This window comes from Falco punctatus (assembly GCF_963210335.1).
Source record: "Falco punctatus genome assembly, chromosome: 5".
Lineage (NCBI taxonomy): Eukaryota > Metazoa > Chordata > Aves > Falconiformes > Falconidae > Falco > Falco punctatus.
The window spans coordinates 71,058,025-71,085,304 of NC_137584.1; the positions used below are offsets into that span (position 1 = coordinate 71,058,025).

The 27,280-nt window shown below is 49.1% G+C and overlaps 1 protein-coding gene across 2 annotated transcripts in view; it reads left to right on the forward strand.

Annotated features, from left to right (window-relative positions):
* The first annotated feature begins 2,741 nt into the window (after positions 1 to 2,741).
* The window catches only part of FAM167A (family with sequence similarity 167 member A), a 31,620-nt gene continuing 7,081 nt past the window's right edge, over positions 2,742 to 27,280 (forward strand). The window contains exons 1-2 of one of the 2 annotated variants that reach the window (XM_080388638.1): positions 2,742 to 12,784; positions 21,240 to 21,788. In XM_080388638.1, the coding sequence (XP_080244764.1) occupies positions 21,411 to 21,788 (378 nt within the window). In that variant the 5' untranslated portion in view covers positions 2,742 to 12,784; positions 21,240 to 21,410. Of the gene's footprint in view, positions 12,785 to 17,002; positions 21,789 to 27,280 lie in introns of those variants that run through there. The other variant, XM_080388639.1, reaches the window with a different exon arrangement.

Sequence of the window (27,280 nt, forward strand, 5' to 3'; positions counted from 1 at the left end):
TTCATGTTAGAAGAGAACAGGAATGAAGTTCCCAGTCCTAAACAGTTTTTTTTGAAACAAGTGATCTTCTGAATATACAAAAGAAGAGGATTGGAATTACCAGGTGGCCCTGACTGCTCTTATGTTATTGTTCCATCATTTTTTGTTTGGCATTAATTTGAGGATGGAACTGCCTGAACCTTGCTGCTATAAAGATTAGCTGTCTTGTCTGGCTCTGCAGAGCCTGCTGTAAAAACCCTTTTGTGCCGGGCCATATTCATCCAGTTCTACCCCCTGCCCCACCCCCCCAAAAGAGATGCTGGAGATACTGCATTGTTTGCCTCCAGGTTTAATGTACTGTATTGTCATGAGACATGGAATGGATTTAATTTGCCATCAAATACGCTTCCTAGCAAGACGACCTAGCTTTTTAAACTTTTCTTAATGTTTCTGAGTGTGGTGATGCTGTATGCCAGACCTCTGTGAAAATGTGCTGAATGCCACACACCTTCCTTCCAGCTGTTCTGGGCAATGTGGTGAGACCTAGTACTTGGGATGTGCTTAGTTGCTCCAGATTGCTGCTCTTGTGAAAAATGCAAGTTGATGTTGCAGCAAAAAAAAAGTGTTTGGAGTTTAAATTGATTTTTAAATTGGATTGTGTTTTTTCACTTCCCCTCTGTTTGTATTTTGAAACAAAGTCCATTCCCTATGTGTTTTGGTAAAGCATTTAGAAGAAGAATTAAATTATTTAAACTAACCCTGGTACCGAATTGGAAATTATAATTAAAAAACATACCTGCATTGTGGCAAAAAACATAGATACACTATTCATGGTGGGTGGGGTTTTTTTTGTTTTTAATGATCTACACAAGTGAGTAAAGTGCTTGGTATGTGAAATATATTAGGAGTCATCTGAAAATACTGAGGAAAAATAAAATATTGTAGAGGCAATATTGAGGCAAAACTCATCACTCTGATGCCTGGAAAAGGCAAGAGCATGCCTGCAATTTCAGGCAGTGAGGGCTGTAAAGAGGCTGTGTAAGGACACTGGTGATGACTAATATGTTGTCCTCTCTAGATGCAGACTTGTGTGGTTAGCAGCAAAACAAAATAGCATGTCAGCACAGGATACAGATGCATTTCCACAAGTCACTACAAAATGAGCTGGTTTGCCTTTACAATTAATTTATCAAAGCATTTCCAGTTCCCATTTTGAGGCTACAGGCTATTTATAAGTATCACTTCAGGAACACTACATGGTGCTCAGCTCAAATAATATTAAATTAAAAAACAAAACAAACAAAAAAACCCACCCCCACAAAACCTGAAGAGTGTCTGTTTTGGCTTGAGAGTATTAAGCAACCTGGGAGGCCAGCTGAAAACACTTGGTGTATGCCAAAATAAACAAGAATTTTTGTTGCCAGTTTGGATTTGGGGAGTATACAGAGATGTTAATGCAATGGACCAGTCCTCAGTTCAGAACTTCGATGCTAATTTGCCTGGGGGCCCCTCCTATACTTCTTTGTATTTAATCAGTGAAAACTGCTGGCTGGGAATTGATTTGGGGGATTGTATCCAGAAACACCTTTCTCTGAAAAGCAGCAGTAACAGCAGTTCAGCAGAAAGGATAAACAGCTGGATGGTTTGATCCCCGTTTTCAGTCCCTGGTCTGAGCGGCGGGGGTCCGGTCCCGGGGGTCTTAGTCCCGGTCAGAGCCGCGGGGTTCCCGGTCCCAGGCGTCCCGTTCGTGGTCCCAGTCCCAAGCCGCGGGGGTCCCGTTCCGGGAGTCCCGGCCCCGGGGGTCTTGGTCCTGGTCGCAGTCCGAGCCGCGGGAGTCCCGGGTCCCGAGGGTCACGGTCCCGGGGGCCCTGGTCCCGGTCCCTAGCCGCGGGGGTCAAGGTCCCGGGGGTCCCGGTCCCTGTCTCGACCCGCTAGGGTCCTGGTCCCCGGGGTCCCGGTCCCGGTCCCGGTCAGAGCCGCGGGGGTCCCAGTCCCGGGGGTCCAGGATCCCGGTTCCGGTCCCTGGTCCGAGCCGCGGGGGTCCGGTCCCGGGGTCTTGGCCCCAGTCCCGGTCCGAGCCGCGGGGATCCCTGTCCCTGTCCCGGTCCTGACCCCGGGGATCCAGGTCCCGGTCCCGGTCCTGACCCCGGGGATCCAGGTCCCGGTCCCGGTCCTGACCCCGGGGATCTAGGTCCCGGTCATTAGCCGCGGGGGTGACGGTCCCGGAGGTCCAAGTCTCGGTCTCTGCGAGATCCGCGGGGGTCCTGGTCCCGGGGTCCCGGTCGCGCTCCCGGTCCTGAGCCGCGGGGGTCCCCGTCCCGGGGTTCCCGGTCCCGGTCCGAGCCGCGGGGGTCCCGGTCCAGGGGGTCCCTGTCCCGGTCCAGGGGGTCCCTGTCCCGGTCCAGGTCTCGAGTCGCGGGGGTCCCGGTGCCCGGGGTTCCGGTCCCGAACCGCGAGGATCCCAGTCCTGGGGCGTCCCGGTCACGGTTCCGAGCCGCGGGGGTCTCGGTCCCGGGGGTCCCGGTCCCGATCTGCGGGCGTCCCTGTCCCGGGGGTCTCGGTCCTGGTCCCTGGTCTGAGCCGCGGGGGTCCAGTCCCCGGGTTCTTGATCCCGGTCCGGGTCCGAGCCGCGGGGGTCTCGGTCGTCCCGGTCAGAGCTGCGGGGTCCCGGCCCCTGCCCAGAGTCGAGGGGGCCCCGGTCCCGGAGTCCTGGTCCGAGCCGCAGGGGACCGGTCCGAAGGGTCCCCGTCCCGTTCCCGGTCCCGGTAGGCCCCTAATCCCGATAACAATATCGTGCATGCGCAGTAGCGCTACTGGCCAAACGATGGGCAGCGCATGCGCAGAAGCGGCTCGGCGCTGAGATCCGGGTTCGCGCCCCGCACGGACAGAAGCGTGGCGTGTCCGAGTGGGGGGAAAATTAAACCGTGGAGGGGCGCAGCCGTTCCGCACCCCCGCGGTCTCCAGGTGGGGGGCCTGTCGCCAGGGGCGGGGCCGTTGCAGCACCGAGCACCCGCGGGCTGCGTTTGTCCCGGGGCTGCAGCGGCGCTGCAGTTCCGTACTCCCGTGCCGAGTGCTCGGGGGACGGCAGCGGCGGCTTCTCACCAGGAGGCAGCAGCGGGCGCCGCAGCACGGCACCGCGGGACCACGACGCCGTTACCGGTTGCCGGCAGCGCCGACTGGGGAGGCGCCACCGCTCATGCGCGGCGCCAGGGCTGCAGCACCCATGTTTGGCCGCCGGGTAACAGCAGTAGCGCTCCACCAACGGGGTGACTGCAGTATCCACTTTTGGTCGCCAGGTGGCAGCAGCGCTCCACCAACGCTGTGCTGAGCACTGGGCGGGATCTCAGCCCCGTTTACGCCGCCGGACCCCGGGAGTGCTCGCTGCGGCTGAGGGTTCGCTTCGCTCTGCTCTTTGCCCACTCGCAGCCCGGGCATTAATACTTACTGCCTCCGTATGCAAAAGCATCCACGTGCTTCAAGCATTTCAATCCTTTGCGTATAATGCGCTCTGTTTTGCTGTGGGAAATAGGGGTGCATTTGCTCTGTTTGCATTTGGAAGCATCTGTTAGTAACAGCAACTTTAAATTATTATTATTTTTTTTTAAATAGAAGAGACTTCGCAGGACTGCACTTTTTGAGTAGGGGAAAAACGAGTGGTGTAAATACGTGGCTTAGGAAAAGCTCACACTAGGTTTTTCCTTGCACAACTAAGCCATTATGAGCTGTTGCACGAATTAACCTCTTGAGTTCATAGCCGTTCCCTGTGACAGGAAAGTGAGGTGTCACCGGAATGAAGGGGTGCAGAGTACGCGGCATGGACGGAAGATGGGGCAAGGGAGCGGGGTTTTTCCTCCTCCAGCCTCCCTCCCTCCCTCCCTCCCTCCCCCCGCCCCGCCCCCCGGCAGCGGGTACCCTCCGGCGAGGATTTGCTTTCCGCTCCGTGGCTGTGCCAGCCGGTCGGAGGGGCAGCTCGGTTGCTCTCAGCAGGGCGACTGTAAGCAAGTGCGGCGCTTTGCAGGGCGGAGTCAGCGGACGGGCCGGGGGGGCTGCGACACCGAGCGGCAGCTGCTCTCGGCCAGCAGCTTCGCCTCGGGACTGAGCCCCCCAGGCAGCCGCAGAGCCCCGGGGCCGGCAGGCTGAGGGGAGCCCGCGGCGGCACCGAGCCCCTGCCCGCCCCGGCGCAGAACGGGAGCCCCAGCCCCCACCCGCCGCAGCTCTGAACGGGCGGTTGGTGGCTCTTCTCATGTTGGTGGTTCTCACTTTGCCCTGGTAGCCATGTGAAGCACACCACAAAAGTTGTGCTACCTGCTTTCTGGGCTGAGATGGGGAACCGCTGACTTTTGCACTCGGCTGGAGCCAAAATGCTCCACGACATCACCCATATCATGAGTCAGCGGTTTCCCATCTCAGCCCAGAAAGCAGGTAGCACAACTTTTGTGGTGTGCTTCACATGGCTACCAGGGCAAAGTGAGAACAACCAAGAGAAGTCCAAGGAAAATTATCCCGAGATCAGCAACGCAGTCTAGATGTATTTTGACAGCTGCTTGCAACTCAGCAACGAGCTGTGGCACGTCCACAGCTAATGAGGCTGTTAGAATGGATACATGACAAAGTGCCAGGCTTTCCACTTGATGGCACTTTGCAAATTCCAGCCTGGCCAGTGTGTCAGCAGATGAATGTATGATGCTGACGTGGAGGAGCACTCCACAGTGGGAATGCATTTAGCAACTTGGTGGCAAATTCTGGCTACTGTTCGCCAAGTGTCAACTAATTCTACTAATGGTGCTAAACCAGAAGGGGCTGTAAATTCCAACAACAGCTTGAGCACTGAACCAGAGGAGGCTGTAAATTCCACCAACAGTGCTGCTCTTCTCAACACACTGTCAACGATGGCAGCTCTGTCTGCACCTTCTCTGCCCCCAAAGCTTGCAGCGACCTTCACAGCACAGGACCAAGTGCGGGAACAGGACAACTCGGACAATGATTCTACTGACATTGAGAAACCTTTTGATCCAGGTCCTATAGATCCTGAAAAGTAACCAGACCGACCTCCCCACCCTCCCTTCCCTGATGACTTGACTCTGTTTTCAGGGAAGGGTGAAAGGGGGTCTGGGGGATCAGTGGCAGGAATGCAAGCTGGAAGCGCTTAAGCGAGGGGATTTGGGAGTCGCTATGGCATGTCCAGTATTTTATCGGCCAAATCAACCTCCAGAGTGGCAGCCTGTGCATATGAGGCTGTTAAAGACTTAAGAAAAGCAGTGTGCAAAGGGGGGATTCATAGTACCTTCCCTATATCCCTTCTTGAAGCATGGCAAAGTCTTACACACTCACACCGCATGATTGGAAGACATTGCTTTGCATGGTCCTAACTCTGAAGCAGCATATGCTATGGTTATCTGATTGTCGTGAGCTATGTGTAGTGGCCTCGATTGAAAACCTTAATCGGGAAATTGCTGTTAACTATGAGCAGTTTGCTGGGGAAAAAAAATTACACCGCTCCCATGACTCAGACAGGGCATCCCAGGGACACCTATTTGCAGTTAAGGAGGTGGCTGTTAAGGCAGTTGTGAAGATACCTGAGTCTGGGCGAACCTCTAGTGAGTCTTTCGTGTTTGCCACAGTCTTGCAGGGTCCTGGAGAGTTATATACCAACTTTATTGATAGGCTTCAGAACATTGTGCAATGACAAGTTGAGCATGAGGAAGCTTGAGAGTTGCTTTTAAAGCAACTGTCATATGGTAATGCCAATGAAGATTTCAAGCAGGCATTACAACCCCTTTGCAATCACAATCCTGCACTGTCTGACACAGTAAGAGCATGTCAAAATACAGGGACCACAGGACATCGTGCGGCAGCCCTTGTTTCTGCACTGGCTGCTCAAATAAAACTAGGATCCAGAGCCAGCCAGGCCACCCATTTTCATTGTGGGGCTGTAGATCACTTAAAAAAGGAATACCCCAAAGCAGGGCTCAGGGGGGATAAGCTGGCTCAAAACTGCCCTCGGTGTGGGAAAGGGGAAGACTGGGCCAGGGAGTGTCACTCCAAATATCATGCCAGTGGGCAATTGATTGCCCTGACATCAGGAAACAGGAGTTGGGGGGCGAAGCTGTGCGCCCCAAACAACAAAAGAAATGCAAGTGCTTGGCCAGTAAGCTCCAACCCACCACCACCGGCAGTGCAGGATTGGACCTGGCCATCTGACAAGAAGTAATTATTAGAGATACTAAAGTAACAGTGTTGCCGACTGGGGTATATGGCCCTATTGGCAAAGGAATGCATGCATTATTGATCGGACGATCATCTACCACCAAATCAGGTCTTTTTGTTTTACTGGTTATTATTGATGCTGATTATACAGGAGAAATACAAATCATGACCTGGACACCAGTGCCACCTTGCCACATTCCAGCCAAGCAGCAGGTAGCTCAGTTAGTGCCGTTTTACGGTGGTGGCAAACAGACAGGGAAAAAGGAGGGGGAAAGCAGGCTTTGGTAGCACAGGAGCCCCTTGGGTATACTGGTCCACAAGGATAAAACAAAGCCAGCCTTTTTTGGCATGCTACATTCAAGGCAAAAAATTTCAAGGTTTACTAGACATTGGAGCTGATGTATCTATTATCGAGTGCTCTGAATGGCCCCCGGAATGGCCAACAAAGGAGCCTGCATCCACTGTTCTCAGGGTGGGTGGAATGCGAAGACCTCGACCAAGCACCTATTTGTTAACTATTCAAGGGCCTCGGGTTCAGCTGGCTCGAGCCGCCCCATTTGTTATGCCGGTGCCATGCACCTTGTGGGGTTGTGTTGTACTCGGAGAGTTTGGAACTATTATTCATTTAAATGAACCAGACAAGACGTCTTTTTCGTCTTTTTCATAGGGGTCATTGAACAGCCGTCCAACCCAGTTTTATCACTGTCAATTATTAAGCTTTCCTGCCTCTCCAACAAGCCAGTATGAGTTGACCAGTGGCCCCTGCGCAGAGAACAGCTTGAACATCTTTATCATTTGGTAGATGAGTGGCTAAAAGCAGGACATATCCAGCCCACAGATAGCCCTTGGAATACCCCGGTGTTTTGCATCCCCAAGAAAACTGGGAAATGGACGATGTTGCATGATTTGAGAGCTGTTAATGCTGTAATTGAACCTATGGGAGCTCTTCAGCCAGGCTTGCCATCGCCAGCAATGCTACCTGCTGATTGATCTCTCATGGTAATTGACTTTAAAGACTGTCTTTATACTATTCCCCTGCATCCGGATGATGCACCTCGGTTTAGCTTTTCAATACCGGCAATCAATCAACAAGAACCCATGCAGAGATATCACTGGACTGTGCTTCCTCAGGGCATGTGCAACAGTCCCACGATGTGCCAGTTTACAGTTGCCACTGCCCTTCACAGGGTTTGTTGTGACAAGCCCTCCATGATTAGATACCACTATATGGATGACATCTTAATAGCTGCTGAAGCATAGGAGGCAGCTCATTCGGCTGCTATGCAGGTACGATCTGCTGTTAATGACGCAGGGTTACAGATTGCAGAAGAAAAATTTCAGTGTATTCAACCCTGGAAATACCTCAGCTGGCAGATCACTCAACAGGAAATCCAACCCCAACCTGTAGTTCTTAACACCCTGAAAATTCAGACTCTCAATGATCTGCAAAAACTATTGGGAGCCATTAATTAGTTGCGCCCTGTCCTGGGACTTAGTACTGAGGTTTACATCCCCTATTTTAACAATTGAAGAGGGACCCTGATGTTAACTCTCCATGAACTTTTGACATCAGAAAGCACTCAAGCTTTGAGGAAAGTTGCTAATGCAATCAAACGACATCAATGCTTTTGCCGGCTTCTAGATCAGCCTATGTATCTAGCTATCATTCCCAGTGATTTTCAAGCCTTTGCTGTTATTTTTCAGTGGAACGAAAAATCTTCAGATTCCTTTTGGGTACTGGAGTGGGTGTTTTTACTGCATACCTTGCAAAAGACTGTAACCACAATAACTAAACTGTTTGCACAATTGATTCAATGAAGGAGAACAAGGCTCCAAATGATTAGTGGACGGGATCTTGATGTGATATATTTTCCTGCCACTAAGGAAAACCTGGACAGGTTGTTATTGCAAAGCCATGATATACAAAGTGTGTTAGTAGACTTTGTGGGGCAATTATCTCTTCATTATCCTGAACATAAAATATGGACTGATATTCGACATCTGCCCTTATATGGCCGATGACAATTTAGAGAGATGCCGGTCGATGGCATCACTGTTTTTACAGATGCATCTGGAAAAACAAAGAAGGCAATAATCACCTGGAAGAAACCTGCCCGTTCTAAATGGTCAACTGAGGAACACCGGTGAGCTCAAGGATCTACCCAGCTCAATAGCTTGTTGAGGTGAATATGGCTTTAGAACACTTTGTACAGGAACCCTTGAATATTGTTACAGACTCCATGTACGTTGCTGGACTTGTGCAACGTATCGACTGTTCTTACCTAAAGTAAGTTTTCAGTCCTCTCCTCATGAAGGAACTTAGAACTCTGTGGACACTGGTGAATCATCGTACTCATGACTATTATGTGTTGCATATTAGGTCTCACACTGATCTTCTGGGACCCGTATTTGAAGGCAACAATGTAGCAGATTTCCACACTATGTCTGCTGTTGTGCCTAATCTGTATGAACAAGCATGCATTTCTCATAGCTTTTATCATCAAAATGCACGTGCCTTGAAAAGACGGTTCCAGCTCACGCTCTGACAGGCTCATGACATCACCCTATCTTGCCCTGATTGCCAGAGAGTGACCCCTTTGCCCTCAAAGGAAGGAGTTAACCCAAGGGGTATACACTCTAATGAACTGTGGCAATCCGATGTCACTCACTTTGTGGAGTTTGGGCGATCGAAATATGTGCATGTCTCTGTAGATACCCTTTCAGGTTATACTGTTGCCACGGCTCATGCCGGGGAAAAGAGTTGTGATGTTTGCAAACATTGGCTAACATGTTTCTCCATCCTTGGCATGCCCCAAAAAATCAAAATTGATAATGGGCCTGCTTATATAGCGCAACGAACTGCCGAATTTCTGCAGCAGTGGGGACTTCTTCATACTACAGGAATTCCTCACTCCCCCGCCGGTCAAGCCATTATTGAAAGAGCTCATCGTTCCCTGAAGGACATGTTAAATAAACAAAGAAGGGTGGGCAGGGTTCAGGACTCTCCACAAGACAGATTATGGAAGGCCACCTTTTTTTTAAACTTTTTAAATCATAACAAAGATGACCAAACCTGTTATGATCATCAGTTATTCCTGCAGCAGGAAATGTCAGAAAAACCACCTGTTATGATCCAAAACCTGGTCTCGGGGGAATGGGAGGGTCCTACGCGTCTAATAACGTGGTGTCAGGGTTATGCTTGTGTCTCTACAGGAAACCAGCTCCGATGGGTCCCGGTGTGTTGTATCTGGCCTTTCTTGTCATCCTCACTTGCGATCCAGGAAGAGGCTCCTATCACCCACCTGCTTCACCCAACACCAATGTCTGTCTCACCCTCACCAATGCAACCAACCAATCTACACTGTGTATTGCCATGACCAGCCCTGCGAACCCATTCCGAACGTGCCTGGTGGGCATTCCTCTCACCGAGGAGGAATGGGACTCATTGTATAATCAGCCCGTACAGGGGGGCTTGCGTCAGCCTGGGTGTCCGGGACCCAAAATGATGGTGTGATGCCACCTGGTGATTAACAGAGGGTGAAGGTGCTCCGTGGTATAAAAGAACAACTCAGGGAAAGGGCTTGATAAAATCAATAACTTTCCAGCTCTCCCATTAGAGCCTCAAGAACTGGAGCTACTGGGAATCGTAAAAGCACCAGTGTGTTTTTACCTGAATCACACTAGCAGGCCGTATCTCGACAGCACAGGCCTTGACCTTACCAGTCAGTCAGCAGTTTACGGAAATAAATCTGCCTGGTGCAAGTATACCACTCCCAGAACAGTAAACCCGGGAATTTCCTCTATAGGCCTTCTGAACAATACCTTCTGGATTTGTGGGGACAAGGCCGGGATGGGAATTCTGGGCAGGGCGGGGGGTGGGGGTGGTGGGGTGCCTGGTACATCTGGTAATCTTTCTTTCTTCCACCCCAATGACTCGGCTGTTAGAGTATGGAAACAGTGCAGCACAGACCTCGCAGCAGAGTGTAACTCTCAGGTTGAGTTCTAGAGTGCAGCGAAGCACGTTTTTGCTTCTCTAATCCCTTCTATAAGAACAGCACGTGTTCATAACTTGCTTAATAAATTATGTTGCTGGCTTCCTAAAGAAAGTAATGCTGCAAGCGCTGCTCTTTCTGGCTTACTAGCGAATGTTGACTCTGTCCATCATGTGTCGCTACAAAACCGAGCTGCTAATGATTTCATATTGTTAGCACAGGGATATGGGTGTGAAGACTTGGATGGGATGTGTTGCATGAATCTAATCAATTCACAAAAGCATACAGAATTTAAAAGCCTTAAACAAAGATCTGCAGCAGAGCCAGGGGCAGGACGCCTTTGGTCTCACAGGTGGGAAACTTTGGGCCGTGCGTCAAAAGTATTACAGGATTTATTATAATTGCTTTAACCACCTTATTGATATTTGCCTTATGTCTCCTATGCCTTTTTTCCTGTATTCAGCATTTAGTTGATCATAGCATAAGTCAGGTCATGGCCACCCAGCTACACATGGCCTTTGCATCGTCACAATTAGCAAGCGAAAAAGAAGAGGATAGAGAACGTCTGAAGAGAGATGTATGAGAGGAGTACGGAGAATGTCTAACCTGGCAGGAGATAAGAGAACAGCTGGGTATTGTGAAGGAGAGTAAGAAACATAAACATGGTTATCTAGTAGCAAAGAGGTGCTTGTAGTGATATATAGCTATGTAACTGCATGAATGTTTTCTGCCCTGATCCTGGTGGTACATACAGCTGGAATTTGTATCCGGGCTCAGAGATATTCAGAGATATAAATAGGAGCTTCTCTGTACAATAAAGTATCTCTGGTTGCATTAAAAAAAAAAAAAGTGATTTAATAAGACTTAGAAAAACAATTGTGAACATAGAAATATTTTTTTTTCACTTACCCTTCTGTTTCTAGAAATACGCTTTTTTACCATGTGTGTTTTTCAGTTAAGGGGTAAAATGTGGGAACTAGTTGTTAGGATGACAACTGCAACCTAATCTAATTCCATGTGATTTGAGATAAAGTGATATTCTGAATTTTGTTCATACATTATAATGGAGTGCTCAACTTTTTTATTTCTCTGTTTGGGTATAGTTCTCTATGTATATATAAAAAAAAAACAAACACCAAAAAAACCCCACAAACAAACCACAAAGCAACCAGAACGTTTTGAGAAGCTTTTGTAGTTAACTCCTGCATTTAAGTCCAGTAACCGTTCAGCTGTTTGTTTAGTTCTAAGTTTTCACTGTATGCTTTCAGGTTCTTTGAAAAGCAGCAATAACAGTTGAAAAATTATTTAAAGTAAAACTTTGTTCTACACCATTTCCACTTCCATGCTTTAGAATGGAGACACTGTGAAACACTTGTCCAATTCTAAGATTTCAAGAGTTTTTAAGTGGATTTTCTCTTTTTCTTAGGATAGAAAATGTTTTGTAGCAGCTTATATATAGAATTTACAAGTTAAGCACAATTTTTCATGCTCATTTATTTGATTAGAAGTTTCTGTTAAAATATTTTCATAACATTTCCATAGCTTATTACATGTTCTTATAAGTAATCATAAACCTATATGTTGACCTCTGTATGGAATGCACTGATAACAAAAGTTTTACATTTTGTGAACCTGATTGAAATGTACAAATATACACTTAAAATAAGGCTAAAATCGGTAATTAAGTGATGAAATTAAAAAAAAAGAAAAGAAAAAAAAGGGGAATGAGCAGTCCATAACATGTTAAAGCAACCTTTTGAAAAAAAACAAAAAGGGGGAATTGTAGGGAACGGAGGCAGTGTGTTGTTTTGACATTGATAATGTGCAGCTGTGGCCTTGCTTTGACGATGTGCAGCAATGATCGTGCAGCAAAGAGGTAAATAACTTTGAGGGAGTATGAGAAGAAACCCGGATGAGACAGAAACAAAGGAGGAATGAGCTCTCACCTCTAGAACATAAGGAAACAGAGCGAACAGCAGAGTCGCCTATAGTGAAGAGCGGCCGGGCGTGCGAACAGTAGAGTTTGACCGACAGTAAAGCTTTTAGCAGTGCCCATACAGGGTATGAACTTATAAAAGCTGTAATTAACTAACAATAAATGTTTTTGCTTCACACTCCTTGCAAAGTCCGTGCCTGGTACGCCACAGCACCCCTTCATCCCTGTTGCTCATGCGGTGGGCATCGCGCCCCCTCCTCCGGCGGCTGGGGGCCGAGGGTGTTTAGGACCCTGGCCGCGCAGCCCCTCCCTGCCAGGGCTCTCCAGGGTTATTGCTTGGTGGGAGGTAGGTTCAGGGCTTGATGGTATGAATGAAAGAGAGAGAGGAAATCTGGACTGAAAAGCTCAAACTGGAATAGCTCGCCTGTCTCCAGGCAACAGGCCTGACGCAACCGCTGGAAAAAAAAAAAAAAAGAAAGAACGAAAAAAAAAAAGTCCCTTAAATAAAAAAAACCACACACACACAGATTTCTGAAGCGAGACAGGGAGGAGGATGAGACAGTCTCCTGAAGGCGCTGGTGACACGGCTCTACAAATACCAAGTTGGAGACCCGAGACTGAAAGCAGGAGCCAAGATGTCTGTGCCATCTTCCCTCTGACTCCGTCCCCGGTAAGTTTGTTGCTCGCATTGGCTTGGCCATGCTGGGGCTGGGGGGCACAGTCACCCTGGGGACACCCTGCTGCACCCAGGACAGGAGCTGTCTGAGAGATGCCTGGTGCTAAGAGGGGACCCCCGGCTTTTCCAGCCCTGCGGAAAGGGGTAGCAGCAAGGACCAGGTCCCTGGGGAGCATCAGGGTGGGGGTGTTGGGGACCCCATGAAGTTCAGCACTGTGGTCTGGCAGACCAGCTATGATGCGGTGGGGCTGGGAGTTTGCATTGTGTCCCCCCCACCAGCCACAATCTCTCATCTTGCCGAAATCCCCTGGAGATGGCTGGCACAGTGGGCTCCCCGTTGATGGGGGCAGGCTGGAAATCAGGGCAGGGGCTGAGGAGTCCTTAACGATGAGGCTTGTGGATTTTCTTCTGAGCTGGGAGCAGCATAGGGGTACTCACCACCTTCAGGGGGATTTTTCTGTGCTGGATGAGGTGTAACAGGGAAGAGTTTGACCAGCTTTTGGGATGATCACCTGTTGCTTCTTCTGCCCCCTCCCCGGGATTTGCAAGAGCCTTGGAAACGTTTGTGGATTTGTGCAGTGCAGATATAATGGGATGAAGCGTGGTGGCCTCGCAGGGCGTAGCTACCTTTGATTTTTGAAGCAGGCACCGTGTGCTGAGCAAGAGCAGGTTTCTACCTGCTCAGATCTGGCCCTTGCAGCTCACATCAACACTGAGAGGGGAAAAAAATAATAAAACACCCAAAACTTCTTTCAGAGCCCTTTGTAACAGCTTGGGGCTAATTGCTAAAATAATACTGTCAGCCCACATACCCTCCCAGCGTAAGTATTTGTGCAAACCCAGCCAGCGTGCCCCGGTGTGGTGCACACTGCTGCACCCACAGTGCCTGCATCATACAGCCTGCACCCTCGCCAGTCCCCGCAGACCGATACCTCACCCGCAACGGGCACCAGCGCCAGGCTAAGGAGACCCCTCCCTATTTGCCTGTGATGCTCCTTGTAATATTCGGTACTGCTCTGCCCTCCTGGGCTTTTTTACATCAGTGACCTCAGAGGACAGGGGGGAAAATGGTTGAAAGCCAAGGACCTTCTTTCCAGTGAGGAGCTGTGTCCAGCTGATTCCTTTGGCTTTGTCTGCTCGTCCCCTGTACCCTCCGGGCTCCCCACTTTCCAGCGGGAACAAGCCTGTTCTGGCTGCTGTGGGTTTTCCCTCTGCCAGCCATCCTTTCAGCATACTGGGGCTGTTGCTGTTTGCATCTCAGGTCTCCTCTGCTTTTGGATGCAGTGGTACCTCTTCATGGGGGGATCTGTACAACATAAAAATCGAGCAGAATGGGAGGGATCTGACTTCTCCTGGGCTCTGGGCTTGCAACAGCTCTGCAGCCATTAGGTGTTCGCAAAATGTAGCAGAGACACTGCAGGAGAGAAAAAAAAAAAGGGGGAGAAAAAAAAAAAAAAGCAGCCTTAATGTAGCTTTTCTGGGGGAAGGGACTGGGGGTCTGTTTGCAACCAGCTCGCCTTAAATAATATTAAATAACCAAGTGCAGCTCAGCATTGGGAGAAGGCAGGTCTGAATGCAGAGGCTGTATGATTATTGCTCAGGCAGCCGCCAAGGCGAGTATTAGGATGGGACAGGGAGCATATAAAAGGGATTAGGGGATCACCGGGGGGGCTGACCCTGCTCCTCTGACGACTTCAACCTGGAGCCTCAGGCTCTCAAATGGGAGCTGGCCCTGGCACTTGTCTTTGCAGGGGGTGAGCTCAGTGCTGGGCAGAATGAAGCCAGAAAGAGGGTTTTTTTCTGAATACACACCCTTCTGCCTTCCATGCTGCATTTAGGGAAAAATAACTCCCTGTGCTAGTCTCCTGGGAAGAGAGCATTTCTCAGTCTTACCGGGCTCGTTCCCAAGGAGTCCCAGCCCTTCACATTACCCCAGTTTTACAGGCACAGAGGTCCCTGCCTGCTCCTTTGCTCTTTCCTTACTGAGAAGCGGCTGCACTTCGGGTGGCAGAAGGGAAATTAAGGGAAAGAACTGGCTCTGCCAAGCCACAGCTCCTCTGGGGACATCTCTAGGGTCATGTTAGGTATGCCACCTCCAAGACTAGGTCCCAAAACCTGCTAGGACCCTGGGTCAGTGCATGGAGTGGTTCCCTTCACCTTAACAGACCTTACCAAAAGACGACTTGGGTGGACGGGGTTTCTTCTCCAAGAGCATGTAAACTTGCCTTTGCTGCTGCTTAGTCCCTTTCCCTCTAAGATCTTGTATTCACACTTGGGTTCGGCTGATGGGCTGAGAGCACTGACCCCATCCAGCTTCCCAGTTTGCAAATAGTTCCCACTCACTGGAAGACTGGTTTGTGGGAATGCCAAATATCTGGCAATGCCTGTTGTCATGCAGGATTTCCACATGAGGGAGTGGAGCTGGTCTGAAAATGGAGCTGCTAGGGTCTATCTGAAGCAGGCAGCAATCTCAATCCTGCCTCCTTGCAAGGATCCTGCTTTATTTTGTGCAGGGGATGCAGGAGGGATAAGATGTAGTTAGGCAGGAAGGTACAGACGTATTTATCGAAACAGGTTTTGACTCTGCTAGTGATGCTGGAGATCAGCCAGGGAGAAGTACCTCAGGGCAGGGAGTGCAAACTGGTCCCCTCTTATCTCTGCACTTCTGCTCTGCTCCTGGTCAGGCTGGTGAGTTTTCTGCAGCCCACCACTGGTCTCCCCTCGTCCCTTCATTGCTGTATTTAGGGGTCTTTCTGGAGGTCATTTGGGCAGAACGATGTGCCAGGGCAAACCCTCACCCTGCTCCAGGTCACACGTGAATGGAAAACCCAATTTCTTCCCTTTTTCCCCCGTGGATCTGTGAATGCCATAACATCCGAAGGGCTGAAGCAGCAGGAACGGCTGCTTCCCTGCTGCTGACCTTAGCATCCAAGTTGTCTGGGAGGTCTTCTGGGGGTTTGTTCATGGGAGTGAACAGGCAGGAATATCCAGGTGCACTCAGGATCCCATTAAGCTGGGTGCTGTACCCCTATGTCAGCCCGCTGTGTGGGGCGGCTCTGTGACCACCTCTCCAAATCCCTGCAAGGACATTGAATTCTGGATCAAACTGGGGACAGAAACTTGGTCTCCTCCCTGGGCTTTTGTCGTGTATTAGGCTGAAAGTCAGGTCCATGTGTGTGTGAAGGGACACAGCCAACATGGGCAACCCTGCAAGGAGGTCTGAAGATAGAGTCACCAGACACGAACCCGGCCCATGCTTGTGATGATCAGTTTGGTTGCTTCAGTGTCATCATCTTGCCCCTGAGAGAAGGGACAAGCTCATAGCCCCATAGAGTGAGGCCAGGAGGTCTCCATGAGCACTATGTCCAGTGGGTGCTGAGGGCTCTGCCATGACCCCTCCTGCCTTTCATGGGCAGACCCCCTTCCATCCTGCCCTGACCGTTCTGAGCAGGCAGGCAGCACCTGATCCCGACAGCACTGATTTCATCAGGAGCCTTTGCCCTGGAGCAAGTCCTGGCTTCAGGATTATGCAGGTCCCCAGGCTGCTGGAGTCTTCTCTTTTTAGGGGGAGGGAGGCTGAAAGTCACTTTGGGACAGGCAAGAAAGGCTTTGGGAAACAGATCAATTTTCTGCAAGAGCAGATTTCAGGTGCTGCAGAAAGGGATTAGGTGGCCAAATGCTGGATAATATAACCCAGGGAGATCAGCTCTTCTCTGACTCAGTGGGATGGCCAGGGGAGCAATTTGCTCTCCATTTCTGTAGGAGCCTTGTGCAGAGCCACATGCTGCAGCTGTGCTTCCTGGGGGGCTGTGTCGGGGGACTCCAGGGCGATGAAGAGCCAGAGCTCACCAAAGCCCACCCAGCACAGCAGCTCCTCTGCTGAGCGAGGTCATTTTGGCATAGGGAAAGGGGCGGTTCACAGGCAGCCTCCCTGAAAGGGAGCCACCAGCTCCAGGGAGCTGCAGTGTTGATCCAAATGGGTCTCTCATTCCCTCACCCGCTGTCTGGGGCCTCAGCATCCTCACTCCCCGGAGGATGCTTGCTCGGGAGCCTCCATCCACCACCCTGCAGCAGCCAGAGTCCTCCCTTACTCCATTGCTATGGCAACCCCCTTGCACAGGCATCTCCTCCTCACTGCCCGGCTGCCAACCTGCCAACCTGCTGCAGACCTCCAGGGGAGTCAGCCACCCCCCCCCCCCCCCCACACCCACACCCACACCCAAAACCCCCCATCCCTGTCACTTTGCTGTGCAGAGAAGGCAAGCAAACACAGCTCTCCCTGCACGGGGTGTGCATGCTCTGCACCCACCTCTCACTCCACTTCAGCAGTTCTTCAGCCCACTGTTTCAGGCTCAGGGTCCTCCTCACCCATGGAGACCTGCAGAGCTCAATGATGATGTTAGCAGGGGCAATTTGCTCTAGGCTTTTATTTTGTCGGAGCAAGGGGTGTCTGCAAGGCCCGCAGAGTGACAACTATGCAAACCCTTGGAGCAAACATCTGCAAATGGTGAGGGGAACCATACCCTGACCTCCATGGATCATAGAGGGTGTCCCTGCATTGATTATAGTGAGAACATGGGCACCCAGGTGAGATGGAGAGACCTGAAGATCCCACAAGTGAATTCTGTACATCTCTGAAGATCTTCAGAGCTTTTTTCCTGAAGGCCAGCTGCATGACCTGCCTACTCAGTGAGAGGGAAACTGAGGCATAGAAGGGGCTGAAGTGATTTTTGAAGGTCATTATCAGGCTGAAGCATTACCTCTTTCCTGTTTACCCCATGCCAGAAGTGTCATCCATTGGCTATGTGGGCACACCTTCATCCTGCAAAAAGGCTTCTCTCAGCGTGGGCTTTTTTTCATACCGAGGCTTTTTTTCTTAGAGACTAGACAAGCAGGGTAATATAGATTCTTACAATCAGTGCTGCTCCTCTACAATCAAAAATGATATTACAGTAAGCTGAAGTCCACCAGGAATAGCGAAGGGAGAAGAATAATTTGGCCCCCACACCTCTGCCTTGACTGGTTGTTTTATTTAATCTGCCATTTCCCTCCCATTTCCATTCTGAGTGTTTCTGCCTTCTTTTTTTCCTTTCTTCTCCTAGACCTCTTGCTCCCCAGCATGTGACCTTTCAAAGCAATGTGTGCCTTTATTTACAGCCCTGAATTTAACAGGCTGTACCTGTGCTTGCCCTGGACCAGCACACACCAAACGATGCTGCTTCGTGCATGCCTTATGTTCAAAGCTGACCAGGGCACAGAGAGCTGATGGAGAAGGTACAGATGTATAAAACTTCTCAGGCATGCAAAACTCTCACAGGGTAAAAGGCTGTGCCTAACATCATGTTGTGAAATCTCCCTTTTGACTGTGAGCAGCATCTGAATTTATTGTTATTTATTTATATGGTGAACCATAACACCAGGCTTTTCTCACACCCCTGTATACCTTCCCTTGCCTCCTTACCCCATCACACCTGTTTGTTAGGGGATGTTCTTATGGCCCTCCTGATCCCCTGCTCTAATGCATGCACAGGGATGTCTGAGGGTCTGTGATGGGGACAGGCCTTTTGCATCTGCTTCAGGGTTGGAGGAATGGCTGCCACGGGAATTTGTGGTGCCAGGTTGTGCTGATGGACCTGGTTTCTTAGAGCACAGGACACCCCATGATCTTCACAAAGTGTGTCTGGTGTAGAAAAGAGCAAGATTTGCATTACTGACCTGTAACCATGCGAAAGTCAAACCTCAGGGCATGCCAGCTCCACAGAGTCTTGGCGTGGTAGGACTTCACATGCAATCCAGTCTCACAGTCCTGTTATTTCTCCATCCTGGATGTGTGCTTCTGATAATCCCTTTGCATGACAGCTGGCAGGGCAGGTGGGTTAAGTTGACTTCTTCAATGGAAATCTAACCCAATAAAGAAATTAAAGACAGTTTTGTTGTCTCAGTGACCTGCTGTGACCTGTGCCTTCAAGATTCCTAGGATTCATGCAAGGGAAGGAGGAAAACCCTGAGCAAAGGGTTTTAGTGAGGTGGGAGCAGACCCTCACCCCACTTTTGTGCCGAACCCCTGTTATCCCTAATTAGGCTTGAATGCTCTGAGCCTGGCAATCGTGATAACAAAGACAAATCAAGAATTAATCATTTAAATTCCATTGCACCAGCCAGCCAGGGGGAAACTGAGCCTGGATCAGAGAGACTGGGAATCTGTTCATTTGAGCCAGAGGCCAGGTTTGTTCTTGGTAGCTCTCAGGCAGCAAACAGGTTTGTATTACAGCCTCATACACGGACATTTTTCACATGCTTACCACTCTCAGATCTCTTTTTCTACAGCAGGTCTTTGACCCGAGTCCAAGATATTGATAGGAAATTAGAGTTGGCTTCTTTCTGTCATTTTTTAGTTTGGACAGGCTGGGGAACAGATGCCCCTATTTAGGGGGTGTCCCTACACGGTGAATGAAAAGTTTTGCATTGCATCAGGGAAGGGGTGAAGGATGGGCTGGATCGATGCAGTTTTTAGGGTAGAAAAATCAAATCCCTCCCCAAAGGGGCTGGTGATGGGGAGGGGGAGATGGCAGCAGGGTCATGACAGAGGGGATGCTCCAAACTGCTGTCCCGTTTTTGTGGTCCAATGCTGTAAACGCTAAGCTTTACCCAGGGCTCAGATAGCAAGGGCTTTTTCCACCCTGAGGACTTTATACATGCTGAAGACACAAGACAAAAGAGTTTGTAGGGGCTTTGCTTTGTAGCTGCGGCAGTTGAAAAAGTCAAGCTTACAACAAAAATACTATCTTTGCTAGGGGGTTCCCAAATCTACTAGCCCAGCGTGGAGCTGCAGCAGACTATTGGGCTGCTGGTTTTGGCCACCCCTAGCAATCTCCATCTCAAAGGACAGAAAAATTGCTCAGAGATGAGGTCTTTCAAGTCATTAGGTGTTTTCTTTTATTGATTTTGGTAGGCTGGAGCTGGAGGCAAGTGAAATTCATCGATATGCCCTCAGCTCTGCAGAGCATCCGTGCAAGAGTTGGTACAGGACCTGACTCTTCAACAGGACAGCCCTCTGCTTCCCCTCCATACAACCTATTTTTCAGGAGAAGGAGGAAAATTATTGGTGCTTCAGGCATGAAAGCCGCTGGCTTCAACCTGATATAGTATCTGTGTTTGCTCCCGCTCACTGTAAAATTCTCATTAACATAAGTAGGAGCAGGAACAAGACCACAACATGACTAATTCTCCACCCTCAGACTGTCTGTGTGTATATTATCAACTCCTTGTTCAGCTCATGTGCCTGCGCACAGTTGTGGGATAAATCTTGCTCTCTGTTGGTGTTTATTTTAAATTGAATCTTCTTTCTGAAAAGGTTTGAGAGACATAATTATGGTCTGGGTTTCAGAGTTACACACGTCTTTGTGGGCACAAATAGCAGGGAAAAGAATGGCTGAGTAACTCATATTGCTGTGGTTTAGTGCATCCAGCTAGAAAGCTGTGTAACTCCTGGCCGGTCTTTCTGAGCATGTTACCAGGCAGGCAAAAAAGTATTTTGTTTTGTGTTTGATGTGTAGATGAGAACTCTGGATCTATTCCTAGCTCAGCCATGGATGAAAATAGGACCTTGAGTAAGTGTCTTATCTGATTCTTATCTGATCCTACCATCTAATGAATGCAGAAGCTGCCTGAGCTTAACTCTTGCAGAGTAGTTTGAGTCCTCTGTCCCTCCAAGTCCTTTGGTTTGATAGATCAGCTTTGGGCACAGCTTTCCTGAGTCCACACATGCTGGCAGGAGGAGAAGCGGGGAGGAAGGTCCTGACTCCTCTATGCTAGGCCTCCACCAAGGTGTTTTCAAGGGGACCATTGGGACCATTCCCAGTGAGAAGACTGGACATGGCCAGTGATGGAAACCACAAGTGCAAGCCTCGCCGAGCACAGGCATCTGAACCCAAACCATGCCATCACCCCAGCTGCTGTCACACAAAAGAAGGTCACTTTTTCCAGGTCTTCTTTTGGCTCAACATCTTGGGAGAAGTTTGGGTTGTCTTACTTCACCTGCCTCTGTTTTGTCCAAGAGAAAAGCTGTAGGTTTGCCAGCCAGGAAATAGCAAAACGGCACACACAGACAGTCCAACAGCCAAAAACAGCCATTGCTGTCTGGAGAGGACATTGGGTTGTGTGAGACAGAGCTGGGGGGTCTGTGAATGTCTCCTGGCCTCTTTGGCAACCCTTTCATGGCCCCTTAAGACAGAAGATGTAGGTAACCAGAGCTTTCCTATAAACTAGAGCCTGTCTGTTCCTGCCCCAAAAGCAGCCACATAGCTGAGGTGAAGTAACACTCCCCAGGAGCACCTTGGCATCGTGCCTCTTCCAGAGCCCTCTCTCTCCGCTACAGCAAGAGCTACCTCTCTTTTCTTGCTCCCTTTTCCTTCTCAAACTGGAAACCAACCCTATGCTTTTCTTCTAGGTGTTCATCCAAGGCCGGTATGGTGCTTGAGTGGGAGCCACTACCACCTCGGCTGTCCTCTGAGGCACTGTGTTTTGGAACGCCGTGATACCTGGTCAGACCTTGAGGGTTTCCCATCCCCATCCCTGGTCCTTTGCAGCCCACCTCTATGCCTTTTGACTCCCAGAGAGGATGTCTCTACCAAAAATCCAAATAGAAGAGGCACTGGACAGCATGGATGCTGGCTCTGGAGGTGCTGCTCCTCCTGATGACCACCTGAGGACCCTCAAGGCATTGACAGAGAAGCTGAGACTGGAGACCAGGCGCCCTTCCTACTTGGAGTGGAAGGCAAAGTTAGAGGAGCAGGCATGGAAGAGCCCCCAGCCAGCAGGAGAGGAGGAGGAGGAGGCAACTGAGGCCAAAAAGGTCACGGGTGAGACTGTCCCCTTGAGGAAGGTGCAGCTGCATCTTAATGGCAGCCCTGCCCAGGACAAAGTGACTCTTACATCAGGAAGAATAGGTGGCTTCGAGAGCATCGATGAAGCTTTGACGTGGCTTAGGAAGGAATTGGTAAGTGGTTTCCTGTCCCTGCTAGATAGCACACATTTTCAAGAGGAAAACAAACAAACAAACAAAAAAAAAGAATGAGGAAACAAGTGACTCCTTGTTCCTACCTGCCTTCAGCCTCAGATGAAAAGGCAACAATCAATCATTGCATTTTCTGTGGCTGGCAGGGGCAGGAGCAGTCCAGGTAAGGAAAAAGATGAATGCCAGGGCATCTATAACCTCAGAGAAGGAGCTGGGCCAGTCTCAGCATCCCTGCTGGGATCCAGCAGGCTGAGGAAGTATGGTTGCTTGTGCTGGTTAGGACTTGTTAGCAATTTGCCCCCTTCCCTTCTTCTCTAATGATATCTCAACACTCAGATGAATTCAGCAGGTATGAACATACCATGAATACGTGTATTATGTGATATGCACTGACAGTGTAATGACACTTCTCTGATGAGCATCATGAGGGGATGCTTCATCAGGCCCAGAGAAAGGAAGCATGACTAGATCCATCCCCTGGATCTGCCCTTGCAGCTTGTGGCTGTTGGTGGTTTAGGAACTCCCTCAGTGGGTCACTGTATGCTGACCACTGCATTTAACAGCCATTAGTGGATCTAACCTCCAAGTGTTTCCCTAATTCCCCGTTCTTCTTTTTCTTTCTTTTTAAACTCATAACTCTTTATAAGATCTTGTGGTACCCTGCTTCCCCCCGCACTGTTTGTGCATGGTGAGACCAAGTGCTTCCTTTTGTTTCAAACTCTTGTGGGATCCCCTTATTCTGACCATGTAATACATTAATATTCACTTTTTCTCCGGTATGTGTGATGCCAGAACCTAATCTCAGACCCCTCCTCATCCAGCTCTTACAGGTCTATCATCTATTCATTACAGGTCCATCTCCTGCTTCATTAGAATCTATTCCATATTTCTGTCACCCTCCCATCCCAGCCTTGGGCCCTATCTTACACATATGTTTATTTCTGGTAGTTATGAACTGGTAATTTCACAGAGAGGAAGTCAAGGCAAAAACGCTACACTTGTGCTGGGAAAATACTCAGAGCCAGGGCACAGGTGCTGGAATTCATCATTTACATGTTGCTGTCATGGTCTTTGGCACAAATCTGACCTGTGCCAACTAGTGCTGACCCAAGCAGTTCCCACCCCAGCTCAAGAGTCAGCACAGCCTGGGGATAATTCCCAGGAGGAAGCGTGGATGCAGCACATCTTTTCTGGAGGCCACAGGGAGGTCAGTAGGATGGACATGACAGGATCAGGGCAGCTGTTCTCAGGGCTGGAGAATGGGCCCTGGTGCTCTTAACAAGCAAGGAGACACAAAGACCACAATTCCCAGTAATCCTTCCTTTCTCCTCACTAGAATGAAAAATCTTCATTATTTGGCCCACACTCGGCCACGTATGTTGCATGGCTTTGTTTCTGTTGCCTAACTGGAAGTCTACCTGTGAGTCCCACCAGCATTTGCAAGTGTTTTGATAGCAGCAATATTTGGCACAGGGTCCCAGGGGTCCGGGACATCATTTGCAGTTCAGATGCAATTGTGAAAATGTTCCTGTGCAAATGCTTTCCTTCTGATAAACACTGAAAATCTTTGAGGAAAACATCTCATGCACAACAATGAATAGCAATTTTCAAAAATTCTCTGCAACTTTTGCTTCAGATAATATTTATTAGTCAACATTTTGTGGCTCTTGCTGTATTCACCCAGATAGATTGATGTCTAGAGAAGTTATTTGCAGTGGTGGCTCTGGATGCCACAGTTCTGGTGGTTGAGCTGTTTCTCAAGACCATGGCTTTCAGAAAGCAGGTACAGTGCTTTCAGGAATCCAGGACGATTAGGAAGAATCCAGGACTATTTTGAGCTGATCTCCTCAAATCACCCAGCACTCTGGAGAGAGACATCTGAGACTGGAATCTGAGTCTGTACTTGCATCAGTGATGCAATCTTAAATTCACAGTGCACTTGATATAACCCCCAAATCTCAAGATGCCCAAAGACAGTAAGAAGAAGATTTTCCTTCTCAGAACCCTGGATTTTAAAAGATTTGGTTTGTTCTTTCAGTTGCTGCCCATGATGGAAGAACCATAAATTGCCTCAGAGTCCAAATCTACCATTTAGGCTGGGGTGTGGTATATAAACCACCATCTGACAAAAACTAAAAGTTTAAATTAAAGAAGAAAAAAGGCAAAGCAAACAGTAATTGTTCCTCACTTTCCATTTTCCTGCCTCTTAATTATACCAGTCTTTGCTGGATCTGGACATGACTTGTGTAATTTAGAACAATTTCTCCAAAAGAAAGAGATGTATTTGACTGACCACATTGCTAAATAGCTATGTTGGAGGCACTATTGTTGGCTAAAAGCTGCCAGCAACACAGTGAGAACACAGCAAGGCCATCGCATCACAGGATTCTGGAGCAAAAAGATACATTTCACATTACATTTCAAGGGTGAAACCCAGTTTCTTTGCAAATAAATGGAATGAGCTGCCACGCATCCCAACACAGCCAGTGTTTTTCTTTGTTTATCCCCAGGTTATGATAGTAAAGGAGTCAGGAAGGCTTCATAGCAGGATAGGGTTATGTCTGAGTTTACAGATTTATTTAAGGCAGTAGCCAAGGCCAGAAAGGGCAGCATCCCTCAGACAGCACCCTGCTTGGGGCAGCCAGGTGGGACACCAGCACCCCACACCTTGGCTAAGGCCACCCTAAGTGGGTAATTCATTCCTCTGGTCTGATTTAATGTAGGAGACCACAGACCTGGGAGCAACACACAACCCAGCCTTGCCCCAAGCAAGTGTTGAGTATCCCGGGCAGCTTTCTGATGATCACCCCAAAATGATCCAGTAGTCATAACCAGGGTGAAACCTGCCTCTTCCACGCTATCCTCTTCTGCAGGGTGAATTCTCCCTAACACTACACAGTCCTTCATGAGAAGTCATTTTAGGGTATGTAGGATTCAACTGTCCATTAAAAGGGCAAAAGCTTGTGAACGTGGAGATTTCTATCCAGGAAGGAGTACGCCATCCATGTCCTTGCTGAATGAAATGCAGTGATGCAGGGAGTGCAGCTCTGTCACCCACACGGTGCAACCTTCATCCACAGCTACCAGCCCGTTCAGGGTGGGTTATTTCAACAACATGGCCCCAGCATGGTTTTGGCTTGTACCAGATAGTACCCTGCCAAACAGAGCTTCAGGAGTCTGGACATGCTGGGGACTGCTCTCAACAAGCAATTTGTATGGGACCACCCAATTTTGGAATTAACTCTACTCCAGCCAAACCCAGTACAGGCAGCAAAGTGAATTTAGCAGTGTGTATATGCCCAAACTTCCCCTTGGCCGTGGTGCTACAGAGCAGGACATGTCATGGGTTAGTTGCCTGATGAATTGATAGCCCAGGAATGCCCAGCTTTAAAATTAGTTACCCATTAAATCTGAAGCATCACCCTTCCACAAAAGGCGTCATCTAATGCTGCAAAGAATTTGTGTCTTCAGAGTCTGCTCTGGTTCAGCTTCAGCCAGGCTCAGGCTCCTCACATTCAGAAGTGAAGCAAAGGAAAAACCCAAGATCTTTCCTGTGCATCTGCTGCTTCACCCCACATGACCTGTCCCAGGACCTGATTCTGCACATCAAGTCCTGGCCGTGGTTTATAGGACTGACATATGCCCACTGAGCTCCTGCCAGCCACGTCAGCTGGGACCTGCTGAGAACCTAGCTCTGAGAAGCTAATTTATTGACATGAAAACTCCTGCTCTTGTTTTTGCACTGAGAGGCTCTGTGTAGGTGTATGAGCAAATTGCAGCACTCAGCATGCACTGAACTGCCTGGGGCTGGAGCACTTCCCTCCCCAGCTCCTCCTGCCTTTTCTTTGCCTTCACATTTGCCTTTGCACTGTCAAGTGTGGCTGCTTTTCATCGATGCTGAAAGTAAAGCCAGACCCAAGGATCAGAGTGGTCAGACTGTACTTTCCTCTTTGGTTTTGAAATTTCTCAGGTTTTACAAGTCCTAAAATTAAGCCCTCGAACTCCTTTTCCTCTTAAATGTGGTTAAAGAACAAAGCTATGAACTGGGACATCTTAGGATACTTCTGACTTTGTCACAGTAGGAAAACATGTTTTCCATTCAAATTCATCTACGTTTGGCACTGAAATCTGAGGTGTGTGAGCCAGAATGCAGGAAAGGGTATTGAGAAGGGACACAAATGCCTGATGCTCTCTCCTGGAAAATTGTAAACCACCTGTGTCCTGTCGGTCAGATATTTATTATTAAATATTGACTGTTATTATCTCCATTTGGGATACTGATATTGGCTGAGCAAGTACTTAAGTGAACTTAAACTGATGGGCACCAAACGGTGTTGCCATGAGCCTCATTGCAGATTGTTCTGTGGTCGTGGGAGGTGAAGAGGAAGAGGAGGAGTCTAACGCACAGATATGGTGATGGAGAGTGGCCTGCGTTGGAAGTTCTCTGCTATGTAGCAGGTCCGTGAAGGATTTATCTGTATTGGTATTTAAAGTAGTGAAAGAACACAGGCACAGGCACCAGAACAGGGTCATCTCTACCGTTAAATTGCTAGAGCTGGGGCACAGTTTAGGAGTTATCACAGACATCCCCAAGGGGCAGTTTGGGTGCAGCCACACTGTTTTGGAAGGAGAGGGAGTTTCATGGGGTGGTTGTGGCTTTATGTGTGCAGCAGAGAGGTAATGCAGCTGAGAAATTCTGTGCCCTTCTCTGTAAGCCCACTGAGATGTCCCACTGTTCACCTCACTCAGATGCTAAACTTCCAAGCTCGTCCGCTGGCAGTGGGCTTTGTCCTAGGTACACCATTCCCAATCCTGAATGCATTTTAGCACCCCTTAATTTAACAAAAAACAGAGGTAACTACCTCACTCAGGAAAGGCAGTAGGAAGATTAATTCTGACGGAGTCAACACAGACTGAACTCAAGGCTGAAGGAGGGTGAGATTTGGGACCCACATTAGGCTTTGCATGTGTCAGTTGGCAAAAGTATCCTGGACTTTGGTGTTGTGTAACTCCCAGGCACTGCAGAAGGAGATGAGATACCTCATTTGGGGCTGCGGGTTGCACCACAAGGGCGTGAACATCTGAAATTAAGAGTGGCAGGTGGCATCTGAGCACCTTTGAAGGTGAAGCCTGAAACAAAAACATAGACATAACCAACTTCCCTGAAGTGTTTGGGAAGAGTCTAATAACTGGCCTGCGCTTCTCCGTGCTTGAATCCAAGTGGCTGCATTCAGTTAGGAAAGCACTGGTTTAAATTTAACTTTGTTTTGATCTTTTGGAAATAAAAAAGGACTAGCCCCATGGGAGCAGTTGCTTCTCTACAGACCATCACCCTGAGCTTCATGGACCACAGACTGGGACTCTGTCCATGGGTCATTTCTCTTTTGGGAAGAAGTCCCAAGGAGGTCCACATCTCCGTGCCATGTGGTGCTCCCTGCTGATACATGCCCCCATAGCAATGCAGAGAGAAGATG